Source organism: Bos indicus, chromosome 25 (assembly GCF_029378745.1).
Source record: "Bos indicus isolate NIAB-ARS_2022 breed Sahiwal x Tharparkar chromosome 25, NIAB-ARS_B.indTharparkar_mat_pri_1.0, whole genome shotgun sequence".
Lineage (NCBI taxonomy): Eukaryota > Metazoa > Chordata > Mammalia > Artiodactyla > Bovidae > Bos > Bos indicus.
Genome location: NC_091784.1, coordinates 4,655,645 through 4,668,820, shown reverse-complemented (window position 1 = coordinate 4,668,820; position 13,176 = coordinate 4,655,645). Strand labels below are relative to the sequence as shown.

At 56.2% G+C, this 13,176-nt stretch overlaps 2 protein-coding genes across 4 annotated transcripts in view; one reads left to right on the top strand and one right to left on the bottom strand.

The window, feature by feature from the left end:
- The first annotated feature begins 956 nt into the window (after positions 1-956).
- Positions 957-6,915, top strand: NMRAL1 (NmrA like redox sensor 1). Of its 2 annotated transcripts, none has more exons than XM_019987650.2 (6): positions 957-1,097; positions 1,263-1,336; positions 1,485-1,723; positions 4,074-4,323; positions 5,444-5,634; positions 6,627-6,915. In XM_019987650.2, exons 2-6 carry the CDS (start codon positions 1,297-1,299, stop codon positions 6,804-6,806), a joined length of 900 nt encoding a protein of 299 aa, XP_019843209.2. In that variant the 5' UTR covers positions 957-1,097; positions 1,263-1,296; the 3' UTR covers positions 6,807-6,915. The 2 variants fall into 2 exon arrangements, with proteins under 2 accessions (XP_019843209.2, XP_019843210.2); XM_019987651.2 differs by lacking the exon at positions 957-1,097 and adding an exon at positions 1,116-1,134.
- A 2,390-nt stretch (positions 6,916-9,305) lies between these two features.
- The window catches only part of DNAJA3 (DnaJ heat shock protein family (Hsp40) member A3), a 31,352-nt gene continuing 27,481 nt past the window's right edge, over positions 9,306-13,176 (bottom strand). The window contains exons 11-12 of one of the 2 annotated variants that reach the window (XM_019987649.2): positions 11,021-11,137; positions 9,306-10,482 (exon numbers count right to left, since the gene is read on the bottom strand). In XM_019987649.2, the coding sequence (XP_019843208.2) occupies positions 11,034-11,137 (104 nt within the window). In that variant the 3' untranslated portion in view covers positions 9,306-10,482; positions 11,021-11,033. The remainder of the gene's footprint in view (positions 10,483-11,020; positions 11,138-13,176) is intronic. The other variant, XM_070779565.1, reaches the window with a different exon arrangement.

Here is a 13,176-nt window from a genome sequence, read left to right as displayed (position 1 = left end):
GGAAAGAGACACGTGTACCCCAATGTTCATCACAGCACTGTTTATAATAGCCAGGACATGGAAGCAACCTAGATGTCCATCAGCAGATGAATGGATAAGAAAGCTGTGGTACATACACACAATGGAGTATTACTCAGCCATTAAAAAGAATGCATTTGAATCAGTTCTAATGAGGTGGATGAAACTGGAGCCTATTATACAGAGTGAAGTAAGCCAGAAAGAAAAACACCAATACAGTATAATAACGCATATATATGAAATTTAGAAAGATGCTAACAATAACCCTGTGTACGAGACAGCAAAAGAGACACTGATGTATAGAAGAGTCTTATGGACTCTGTTGCAGAGGGAGAGGGTGGGAAAATTTGGGAGAATGGCATTGAAACATGTATAATATCATGTATGAAACGAGTTGCCAGTCCAGGTTCGATGCACGATATTGGATGCTTGGGGCTAGTGCACTGGGACGACCCAGAGGGATGGTAAGGGGAGGGGGGAGGGAGGAGGGTTCAGGATGGGGAACACATGTATACCTGTGGCGGATTCATTTTGATATTTGGCAAAACTAATACAATTTGCAAAGTTTAAAAATAAAATTAAAAAAAAAAGAGTCACGAATATAGATTTGTCTTTGGGCGACACCCATATCTCAAAGATCAGATGTTCATGCAAAATAAAAATTATTTAGTTACTCATTTTTGCTTGGCGCAGCCGTCACCACCAGCATTCGCCTATGCAGTGCATTTCGGTCAGACCTGATTGACGCAAATTCGGTTTACGTAGGCTTCGGGCCGGCGGCTCCAGACCTTCGGCCGAGTTCGCCCGAGTCGGGACGAACCATCTGTGCCTGCGGAGGGGGGTGGCGTGTCCGCTTCGCGCAGTGAGGGCCCGGACGGCGAGGATTCGGAAGCAACCCAGCCTGGGGTCCCTTCATGCAGGGTGTCTGGGAAAGCATGGCTTTGCCAGGTTGCCACTGGAGCTGAGGGCGAGGGTCGGCGCCACATGTAGGGTTGCATCCCCCCTCTGCCGTGGACTCGGCTGCAGCCTCACGGGTCCCCAGTTCCCGGAGCGTTTCACGCCTAGGCCTCCACTGGGAGGTACAGCTGGTCTGGAGGGCCCGGGAAAGGGTTGCGGGTAGGACCCGGAGCCAGTCCTAGGGGAAGGGGGTGGCGGAGTCCCTCTATTTCCCGGCCGAACCGCCCCCTGGGGCCTACGCGACGCGCGCGCCCTTTCGCCCACTCTGCGCCTCTCACTGCCCCTAGACTTCTCGGGACCACACCTTCCGCTCCCGCTCACATGGCGGACAAGAAGCTGGTGGTGGTGTTTGGAGCCACAGGTAAGCGAAACCCCAAAAGGAGGCGCTGGACCCCTTACCCAGGACAGCCCGGGGGTCCGGCCGGCCCCGCCCCCCAGCGCTAGGGGCGCCACCCTGCGCAGGCCTCCCATGCAGGTTCCACCCTGCAGGTCTTTCTGATTCTCCGCAGGTGCCCAGGGAGGCTCAGTGGCCCGGACACTCCTGGAAGATGGGACATTTAGGGTCCGAGTGGTGACTCGGGACCCTGGGCAGAGGGCAGCGAAGCAGCTGAGGCTGCAAGGTGCAGAGGTAGTGCAGGGAGACCAGGATGACGAGGCCAGCATGGAGCTGGCCCTGAGCGGGGCTCACGCCACCTTCATTGTGACCAACTACTGGGAGAACTGCAGCCAGGAGCAGGAGGTCAAGCAGGTGAGGCCAGGCCGCTGGGCGTCAGGAGGCCAGGGCAGGAGCCAGGCATCTTCGAAGAGCTCCCAGGTCTCTCTGCTGGCCCTTGCAGGGCAGCTCTGACTTGTCAGAGAGGGGCTGCCCCCTGCCTGTGACGACGGACACTGCAGCCTTTCCCCTCTTCCATGCAGCCCTCCTAGACTTTGATAAGGGCAGGAGGTGGCTTCTTCATCCAATGACATAAGATATCACCATACTGTTCACCCTTTTGAAGTGAACAGTTCAGTGTTTTTTCACACGTTTGTAAAGTTGTGCCGCCATCACCACTACTAATTCCAGAACATTTAATCACCCCCAAAGGAAAACACCATAGCTGGTGGCAGCCCCTCCCCATTCTCCCCTCCCCAGGCCGAGGCAACCCCAATCTGCTTTATGTCATCCAGTGACTTCACATTTTTCTCAACAACTGTGCTGACCCATAATTTTCTTAAAAGGTACACATTTTAATTGTACAGTTTGATGAAATTTGAAGATAAATATACCCATATAACTGACTTCCCGGGTGGCGCTAGTGGTAGAGAACCCACCTGCCAGTGCAGGACACATAAGAGACATGGGTTCAGTCCCTGAGTTGGGAAGATCCTCTGGAGGAGGGCATGGCAACCCACTCCAGTATTCTTGCCTGGAGAATCCCACGGACAGAAGAGACTGGAGGGCTACAGTCTACAGGGTCGCAAAGAGTGGGACCCAGTCGAAGCCACTTAGCACACACACAGCACACATACGCATGGAACTAACGTTCTAATCAAAATATGGTGAGGGACAGGGAAGCCTGGCGTGCTGCAGTTCATGGGGTCGCAAGAGTCCGACACAGCTTGGTGACTGAACAACAACAATCAAAGCATAACACGTCACCGTCATTCCCCAAATCTGCCAGGTCCCTTTTAGATGTTTCACGTTTCTCTTTATTCTGTTTTCCACCCAGCTTCTCTTTGGTCGGTGGCGTTGAGCCCAGGCTGCTGTGGGAGGGATGTGAGACAAACATGCATCTTTTTAAAATCCCCTGGAAGGTGGAGACACTTGCAGCGGGCCTGTCACATAGCAGGCGCTTGGGTGTTTGTAGAAGGTATGACTGGTGCAGCCAGGGTTCCAGGGCTGAGACCCCTGGCCATCGGCTTTCAGTCCTGCCTCGTCCACAGCTCCCACCGCCTTGGCTGTGGGCGTGACTTCCCTGAGCTGGTCTGTGTTTCCTCCCATGGAGAGGGGAGCTTGATTGGACCACTTTGGTCCATAAAGGGAAGCTGGACTGGACCCCTGGTCTCTGTTTTTAACCTTGAGCCTTCAGTTGCTGTCGTACCTGGAAGCCCATCTCAGAGAGTGGACAAAGACAGCTTTTCTGGTTCATGCAGATCCCGTCAACCTGACCGCCTGCACCATGACAAATGACCACAAGCCAGGTGGCTTAAAACAACAGGAATTCATTCTCTCCCAGCTCTGAAGTCCAGGAGTCCAACAGCAAGGTGTTGGCCCTGCCCTGTCTGGAGGCTTGCCTCTTCCAGTCTGGTGGTGTTGGCTCTCCACGTGGTCACGTCACTCTGGGCTCTGCCTCTGTCTTCACGCAGCCTTTCCTCTTCTCCCTGTCTCCTCTTCCATCTCTCATAAGGACAACTTGTCATTGGGTTGAGGGCCCACCAGGGTAATCCAGGATGATCTCAAGTTTTTTAACTTAAAAAATATCTTTGGAGACCCTTTCCCAAACGATGTGATATTCCCAGGTTCTGGCGGATGGGAGGTGGACATATCTCTTGGGAGGCCACCATCCAGCGCCCTACACAGCCTTATGCACCAGGTGGTCTGTCCCCATTTAACCGAGGAGGCAGAGCAGTTAGACCCTTTGTCCTGGAAGGCACAGCCAGGGCGCTGCAGAGCCAGTCCGGATCCCAGGTGGCGTGTTTTGTGTGCTCGACAGCTGAGCCATAGCGCTTCCCGAGGGGACGGCTGGGGCTCTCCAAGGAAGACAACACAGCATGGGGACAAGATGCTGTCTGAGCACAGGCAGAGACGGGAAGCCTCTGTGCGCCCCCTCCCGGGTGGCACACGGTGGACTTCGGCCCAGTACCCTGGAAGGTGGGACAACCTGGATGATCTGGAGAAGGGGTGCTAAGGCTGTTGGCTGGTGGGAGGCTTATAATCCTGGGGTAGAGGATGTGATGCTGTGGGAGCTGCACAGGAAAGGGGGAACCTTATCAGAGGGGTTAGTGGCCTGTGGCTCTTGGCACAGTGGCCTCTGGGGGGAGAGCCAGGGCCACGATGGGGACACACGCCCTTCCTCTGAGCTTTGTGGTTTCTCCTTTCCTGCCCACTCGCCCGCCAGGGAAAGCTGCTGGCTGATCTGGCCAAGCGCCTGGGCCTGCGCTACGTGGTCTACAGTGGCCTGGAGAACATCAAGAAGCTAACGGCGGGGAGACTGACAGTGGGACACTTTGACGGCAAAGGGGAGGTGGAAGAGTATTTCCGGGACATCGGCGTCCCCATGACCAGTGTGCGGCTGCCCTGCTATTTTGAGAACCTCCTTTCCTACTTCCTGCCCCAGAAAGCCCCGGATGGAAGGAGCTACTTGCTGAGTGAGTGTGTTCCCTCGGGCGTCTGCTGGCACCATGCAGAGCCACGGTGGCCCAGAGAGCGGGCTTGTCCTCCGAGGGCTCCAGGTCTGAGCCCCAGCCCTCTCACAATAGACCCATGACCCTGTTGGGCGTCCGTGTCCTGTCCCATGAGACGGGCATGGCCCAGACTTCCCCAGGGAAGATCTGCCCAGTGTGGGGATACTGTGCTGTGTCTTTCGGAGAGCTTTGCAGAAACAAGCGTGGTTCTTGTTTCTGCTTCATCAGTGAGGAGAGGGTTTGGAGGGCTAGGTCCAGTTGTAGATTTCCCAGGGGTAGGAAAGCACTTTCTTCTCAGTGCCTGTCTCCAAATCTCTAAGCAGCTTGGAGGGCACCATGTCCGACCTGTGTCCTGCCGCCGGCGGGGCAGTGCAGGAGGCTCGGCAGGCAGAGCAGGAGGGGTCAGCACCCTCCCCTGGCTCCTCACCTCTGCATGATCCCTGCTCACCCTCCCTGGGCCTGGCACCCCAACACCACCCTTTACAGTTTGCAGAGCCATCGTCAAGTCACCTGTGTTCCATCACTGAGCTGGAGTTCATCCCCACAGGCTCCTGGGTGGTCTGAATGGGCAGCCGTGGAAACTTTACAGGCAGGGCCTGAGAGCTCTAGGTGCCTCATCTAGACAGAGCTCTGCTTCTCCCTCCTGAAAGCCACACTGCGGCCGGTAGAGTCACTCATTAACACGTTTATCAGCACCCACCCACCATGTTGCTCTGGGCTCGGCCCCGGCCTTGGCCACCCGAGCTTTCTTGCTGGCATTTACATCCTCCGTGGGCGTCCACGTCAGGAACTGGGGTTTGCACCCATTCTTGGGCAGAGCGCCTTTCAAAGCCCCTTGCTCTCCTTCTGCTTGTTCCTGTCCCAGGCCTGACGGGTGGCAGGCCTGGAGTTCTCCCCGGCCGGGCTCCCAGGATTTGAACAGCCTGCCAGTGGCAGAGCTCCGTCATGTCCTGTTTCCTGACTCAGTTCTGCTGCTGACCCTGAGGTGTCTGAGTTAGGCCAGGTGCTGACCTGTGCGCCAACCAGCTGGTGGAGACGGACCCCTCAAGAGACACAGGCCAGCACATCCCTCTCCCCCTCCCAGGCTTGCCCATGGGTGACGTGCCCATAGACGGCATGTCCGTGGCCGACCTGGGTCCCGTGGTGCTCAGCTTGCTAAAGACACCAGAGGAGTACGTCGGCAGGAACATCGGGCTCAGCACCTGCAGGCACACGGTGGAGGAGTACGCCGCCCTGCTCACCAAGCACACTGGCAAGGCGGTGCGCGACGCCAAGGTGAGAGGCCTGGCGGGAATGCGGTAGCCCCATCCGAGGGGCTTTGCGGGTAGCAGGGGAGTGGCATCCTGGGCTGCCCCACGCTCTGAGCATCACAAAGCCAAGTTCATCCTCAGAGAATGCTGACGTTGTGCTGTCCTCAGGAGTGAAGTGTGGCTGCCGAGTGAGATGTCTGGCTCTGGCAGAGGGCCAAGTGGCAAGAAAGGGCTCCAGGAAGAGGGCCCAGCAGGGGCCAAAGCAAGGAGGGAGAGCACGGGGTGTCTTGGACTGCTTGGCGGAGGGGATGGAGGCTGCAGTAGGCCCCATCCGGCCCCTTCCCTCACCTGCCCTGTCCTGTCCAGACCCCTGGGTTTGTTGTTTCTAATCATTTTGAGAGTCTGGGATACTCAGTCATTAAATGACAGAAACCTCCCACAGAGCCCCCCAGACGCAAGCAGAGCAGTAAAGAGGGGAGAGACCAGGGCAGGACACGTTTTGGGCTCACATTTTGCTCCCAGCCCTTAACACCCACCTGTGTATGACCAGAGGCCCAGCCCCTGGCCCCTCTCTGCCTCGGTTTCTTCATCTGTAAAGTGGGTGTACGGAGGGTATCCTGTCCTCAGGCTACTGTGAAGAATGAACGGAATAATGATGTAGACGCTCCCTTGGCACAATGAACGTTCTACAAAACGTGCACTAAAGGGCTGTGTATTACTATCTAAACAACGAAAGCCTGAGGCAGCCATGGAGGGTTTGGGAGCCAAGGAGTTAAGGTTCAGTTTGGTCAAGAAAGGGGAACAACAGCTTTGGTGTTTTGAGCAACAAAGTGACAAAAGCAGAGTCCTGATATGGAAGGGACTGAGATGTCTGCACCTCGTGATCTTGGAAGAACTGGATATAAATTGCCCTGCAACAGTGGTTTTTGAAGTTTCATCTTTTTAGCATCAACAGTCTTCAGATGAATTCAAGGGGACAGAGTAGGGACTGAGGTACTGACGCCCCTCTGCTTGCAGACAAGCCCTGAGGACTACGAGAAGCTTGGCTTCCCTGGTGCCCAGGATCTGGCCAACATGTTCCGTTTCTATGCCCTGAAACCCGACCGCAACATCGAACTGACCCTGAAGCTCAACCCCAAGGCCAGGAGGCTGGACCAGTGGCTAGAGCAGCACAAAGAGGACTTCGCAGGGCTGTGACCCTGCCCACCTCTCAACCCCGTCTCGGGGGGCTGGGGGTGCGGTCACAGTGACCCTCTCTCGTGTTACAAGAAAGTTTATTTTTTAAATAAAGGCCATTGTTCTCACAGATGGCTTCCAAAAGAAAAGCGCTTTGTTTCATGGTTTGGGGTTGGGGTGGCAGATGCTAGGGCACCAAGGCCATGAAAATTCCAATAGGAAGCGTCAAGTGCCCAGCCAAGTGTGGGGGGCCAAGAGCACCCCCTGCCCCCGGCCCTGCAGCCAGGGACGTCTGACACCCCTGTACGCACACTCTTCCACCCCAGAACATCCGGTCATCTCCGTGTTCCTTCTGAGTTTCAGGGTGGGAAGACCAGCCCCTTCTTCCTCTCCCTTCACCTGCCTCCTGGGCCCCTGGGTGCAGCAGCCTCGAGATGTGGTGATCTCAAAACATGCTGGTAAGAAAGAAACCCCTGAAGGGACGTGAGAGAGCTGTGGACCCCAGGGCACGAGAACTTAGCCCTATGGAGAAGAGGTGATGCTGTCCACAGCACAGGCAGGGAGGGGAAACCAGGGACGTGACCACCCAGCCCTGCTCGGTGGGCAGAGCCCCCCAGGCATTTGGACGGCTTCCCTCTCCTGCTCACTATAGAGAAGAGAAGCGAAGGCCCGGAGGACACAGCCGGCGGGGAGACTGGTGTCTCTGTGGGCTTGCAGGACGTCCCCTGCGGTCTCTACCCTGCTCTGGCCTTGGGACCTGCAGAGGCACTGAAAGGATAGCAGGGCTGCCAAATTCATTCGACCTGTTGATTCATAAGCACTTCTTCAACAACTTATCCAGCGTGCTGGACCCTAAATACAGTGTTAACCAGGAAAGTTACGCACCGTGTCTTGAGTCTGGTTTAGCAGGAGAGCCAGATATCAGTGTGCAGGACGACTGCAGACCGACATCAGGCTGCAGAGAGCAGGGGGTGATGAACACTGGAGGGCCCACTTTAGGGGCACAGGGACAGCCTGAGGGAGCAGCCTCCCAGGAGGGTAGGAGGGAGCAGACGTGATGACATGGGCTTCCAAGCCCACCCGTTATCAGCAGGAGAACCCAACAAGTCATCCGTGTCCAGCCCTGTGATGCCCAAGTACCCCAGGCCCTCTGGAGGGGAGACTCACCTGCTGGAACCCTGACTCATGATATCGGGATCCAGGAGTGGCCCTTGGTCGGCACGAAGCCTGGGGAGAGCCCACCACGCCGGCTCCAGGGTGAGCTGCAGGGAGCTGAGGGCAGGCTCCGGCTGGTGCTGGCCGTTTTACCAGGCCTCTTGGGGTGGGTTGCTCACTTGGTGCCCCCTGGCTGGGCTGCTGTGAAGACTACATGGGGGAACTGGGGAGAAGCAGCGTCTAACTCCCCGGGCCCCTTGTGGTCAGGCCTCGCAAGCCTCCAGTGCCTTCCCCTGTCCGCCCTCCTCCCAGCACTTCAGCAAGTGCTCACCTCCCAGCCACAAAGGCCCAGCGGCCTAGGGACACTCTCTTGTGTTTCTAAATGGCTCAGCTCATGCTCCAGCCCCACCTCAGGCTGCAGAGGGGTCGGGAGACAGATCTCAGGAGCCAGCTGTGGGAATGAGCCAAACCCAGTCCAGCCAGGCCTCGAGGGGGACCCGAACCTACAAATGCTGCCCCGCCACCTTCTGACCATCGGAGGGAAGAATGCCTTGGCACAGCCGTGAAGATGTCTCACTGGAAAGAAAATCCACTTTCCCCTTTCCAAGTCTAGACTGCTAGTTTCAAAAAACATGGCTTTGGTTGACTTCTCTAGGAAGAAGACCTGAGCTGCCAAGAGAGACGTGATCGAGCCCTCCACCACCGTACCCTGGGGTCTCAGATCCTGTCCAGCCCACACTGAGTCCACAGCAGGTGCTTGGCAAACTTCTGTTCAACGGAGGAAGAGACTAGAGACTGGCAGGAAGTCGCTGAGCCTCCTTCTTGCCCACCAAGTCTTCCCAGCCTCTTCACCCAATCCAGCAAGTGCCCACCCCCGCCTCCACTACAGCCTGCTCAGCCCAGAACCCTGGGGCAGGGCAGAGTCATGTGCTTGGGGCCCACTCAAGCCACCATAGCCCAGACGAAGACTGCAATACACACAAAATACCTTAATATTCCTCTGAAAACAACGGAGAAAACAACAGTATCTAGTGATGGCAGTGGTGACGCTCAGGGACCTAAGGAGGCCACACCGCAGGTGTTTTGAGGAGTGGGCTCCCAGAGTAAAAGCAACACGCTGGATCCTAGAACGTTCGTTCAGATCAGCACATCACTGCAGGATAAGCTCCCTGCTCCAGGTTAGGAGGGTCGGTGCCTGTCAGAGCGACACCTGTCCCTCGGTGGGGTTGATGCTGAGGAAAGCCACCTCCAGCCACCCCCAGGAAGGCCAGCAGACGTGGGGTGGCCTGACAGGCAGGTGAGCACCCGCTGCTGGGCCACCTGCAGAGAGCTGTCCAAACTCTTTCAAAGAAGAGATGACCACAATTCAGGTTTTAAATATCTCTTTGCAGTAGATAATCTTATTTACATTGATACAGAATCATTTTACATTCTTAGAGCAGACACTAGCAGATGCTTTATTTTAGTAAATTATGGGGGGGAAACAGAAAGCACACTAATCAGAAGGATTCTCCATTAGCCTGTCTTGCCACAGCGGGGGGATTTGGAAACACAGGGGAACCTGCACGTCCCAGGAGCCAAGGCTGGGAAATGGTGCTTGGTCTGACTGGATGCTGGAGAACCTTCGATTGCCGAGACCACGCTCTCCTCTGAACAAACACTCGTACGGGAAAAGACAATGATTCTCAGCATTGAATAATTTAAACACACGTCTGAAAACAAGTCAGTAGTGAGTGGTGAGACCCAAGGCCCTGATGGCAGCGGGGCAGGGCTGGGGTTGAGAGGCCCTCAGTCAGCCCCAGGCCACGCCAGCTGTGGTCCAGCAGAAGGGCAGGAGCCCCCCTTACGCGTGCCTTAGAACAACACAACTCCACTGTCGGGGGGCAGGGCCACCCTGTCCGTCCTGACGGAGATCACAGCCCATGTGATCAAGAGTGGCCTCTGCAGGGACTGTCCTCTAGGCGTCACCCCAGGCCCCAGGCCCCCAGGTTCCAGCTGCTCAGTACCTTTGGGAATTAAAACCAACTCCAGCTGAAGGGTGGGTGACACCAGTGGGGCGTGTGCCCCAGGTTCCCGGAAAGGACAACCTGTCAGGAAAGACTCATTCTGGAACGTCCCGGAGGTTTGCTGAGAGGGAAATCAATCACGTCACAACTTGGTGCAGCTTAAGGCTTCATTTTCAAGCTGTAAGCATGGCCTTTAATTCTTTAACCACATTCAGTTCCAAATTAAGAGTTTCAGCTCTGCAGGAAGTGTCCAGCCGTCTGACTTTGCCAGAGCCTGAAGAGGCCAAGTTACCTACCCACAGACAGGAAACTACCAGCCCTGAGGCCGGCCATGCCTGACTGCCCAGGGTCTGTCCCGTCCGCAGTGACCTTCCATGAAGAGCTGCGTGGTCACGTGAGTTTGCTGTTGCCAAGGCGGTCCGGAGGCCTCTGCAGGCAGGGGCTCAGTGCTGCCGTGGGGAATCCTCCTGCGTCCAAGGTGCCTGGCCACGAGGAGGTGCTGCTGCTCCCTGCCTAGTTCCCAGTGGACCGTTTTCCTGAGCCAAGACACAAACGGGTACAGTTCACCGGCCTCGCAGGAAGGACACGCCCTGCTGGTGAACTTCCGTGGTCCCCAGGAAGGAGCCCCAACATCCGGGACCAGCACAAGTGAAAGGTGAGCCCCGAGACACCGTGCTGAGCAAGCAGGACTCCCGCCCCGCCCCACCCCGCCCACACTAAAGCTGACACTCCCTAGACGTCCCAGGCAGGACGGGGCGGGGCTGGAGAGATCTGAGTTCTAGGCCTGGCTCTGCTGTGACCTGCCCTCTGTGACTATGGGCAACCTGGTTCCCACCACGGCGGGATGCAGTGCCCCCGGGAGCTGGTGGAAGGAGGGCTGGGGGGCTCCAGGAGTGGTTCAGCCCTGCACTACCGGCTAGCTCCCCTTGGGCTGAGGCTGGGCTCACACCATGCCTGAGATGGGAACCTCTTCACCTCTGGGGGTGGGGGGATGATACTGGCTAAAATGAGGGAAAACAGGGATTCATTAGTTCAGAGGGGCATGAAGGGGAGGAACCTCAGGGATTTTCCTACCTCGGCTGGGATATCAGGAGGTAAACATTCTCTTAAGTTTGGAAAGGAATCCCTCCTTGTCCTCCCCAGCCTCAGGCCTAGCCTTGCCTCCCGCGGAGCTATCCATGGTGCTGCCACCTGGGCATAAACAGCAGAGAGAACTGGGGTCAAGGGTGCAGATCTCCTCGCAGCCCACCCCAGGCCCCGTCTGGCCACCCAGGGCTTGCACTCCAAGAGCCACCAAGCGCCACCCCGAGAGGAGAGGTGGCCGTATCAGGCTGTCCAGGGTTGTCCCATTCATCAGATGACTCAGCACTTAGAGCATCCCAACTGCTCCCCAAGTCACTGGCCCTCGAGAGGAAAACAAGGAACAGAAAAGGACAACAGGCAGCTGTCCCACCTTAAGAACCATAACAGAAAAACAGCCAGTGCCAATGCCTTCCAGGCCAGGCTACATGGCGTCCATACCTCATTCAATCCTTACGATAACCTTACAGGTAAATTCCACATAAAAGAAACAAAAACCAGAGGCACAAAGGGGTTAGGTGGCATGACTAAGGTCACAGAGCAAATAAACGAGCAGGAGGTCTGAGTTCAGACCCAAGCAGTCAGACACCAAAGCCCAGGCTCTGAAAAGGTGAAGAGCATGTGCCGAGAGCCACCAACCAGCTTCCACACCCGGCCAGTGCACACGGACCATCTCCAGGGCACCCGGGACCCCAGGACATGTGCACTGCTCATCTGGGACGGGGCAGCCAAGGGCCCCGCGTGTCACCAGTCAAACACCTGGCTCCAAATGCCCCAAGATGGGGTGGCCGCCCTTCAGTTTCCAGAGGGGCCGTGAGAGCCCCTCTGCACAAACACGTCACAAGGCAAGAGGACCAAGGGAATTAGTGCACGTCGACGTGCAGGGGGATGTATGTCAAGGACAGTGTGTAGAGGGGACAAAATGCCCATGTCCCCAGGATCTCAGTCTCAGACGTCTTTGTCGGTGAGAGGCCCACAGCTTTGGGCAGCAGGCCTCCGGAAGAGGTGGGGAAGGTAATCCATGGCTCTTTACAAGGTGATGAATAGCCAGGTAACGCTCATTCCACGAATCTGCACCACCTTTTCCTCCACAGGTACAAGCTCCTAGTGTCATAAGCAAGTCTGGCACTTACTTGGGGGTTCAGTGCCTGCTGGCCTCCCCGCTCACACTGTAAGCTGGGCAGGGCAGGGACCCCGTCTCTCTGGTCATCGCTTCTGAGCACATGGCAAATGCTTGGTGACCATCAGTGCGAGAAACAGAAGCCAACAGGACTCCAGGGTGACATCTGAGGACCGGACCCACCCTACAGGCAGAGGTGCGGGGTCTACACGCACAGTCTGACTACCTGAGCTGACTACACGCTCAGAGCCAGCAGAGCGCCTCTTGTTCCACTAAAATGTCTTTTTCCTCATCTTCCTCTTGCCTCCACCCCGCCTAAATAAAGGGGCTCAACAGTCAGTGGCGTCAGCTCATCAGAGAAGAGACCGCAGGTGGATCCAAGCTCTGGAAGAGGTTCCTGCACGACAGCTAAATGGACGTACAGGGGTCGTCGCAGGAGTTAACGACGGCCCACAAGCACAAACAACGAGCCATGCTGTCTCTACACCCAAAAGGTCACTTGGTAACCTCAGAGTGCCCCAGGCCCCCGGCTCGCTGCGGTGTTTCTGCTTCTCAGGCTGGGAACAAAGCCAGGGTCAGCCATTATTAAGGTTTTCAGCAGGGGCTACAGAGAACAAAAATAAACAAGCGATACTAAACCCACCAAAAACGTTTAGGTTGTTTTCCTACATAGTGGTAACTTTTCCAAATGCCTTCCCGATACCTTTCCCGTGGTGAAAGCAAAGACACCCAGGAATCAGTCTGCATCTGCAGTGACTATCTCCACGGGCACTTGGGGACTATTAAGCGATACGCTAGCCCAAGAACCACTGATGACTGCAGGCAACTGCTTCCAGTGTAACTTTAACAGCAGAGATTCAGGCTCTACTGAGTAAGCAGGATGCACCTTAGTACAGACGTCGGGAAAGGTCGTTGTGTGCACCGGTGTGTCCTCACACATGGACGGCAAAAGGAACTTTCTTCACAGTAACAAGAGGCTTAACCACACCCAGGCTGCGGACTGACCGACATTGCATTCCAGTGCTAAGAT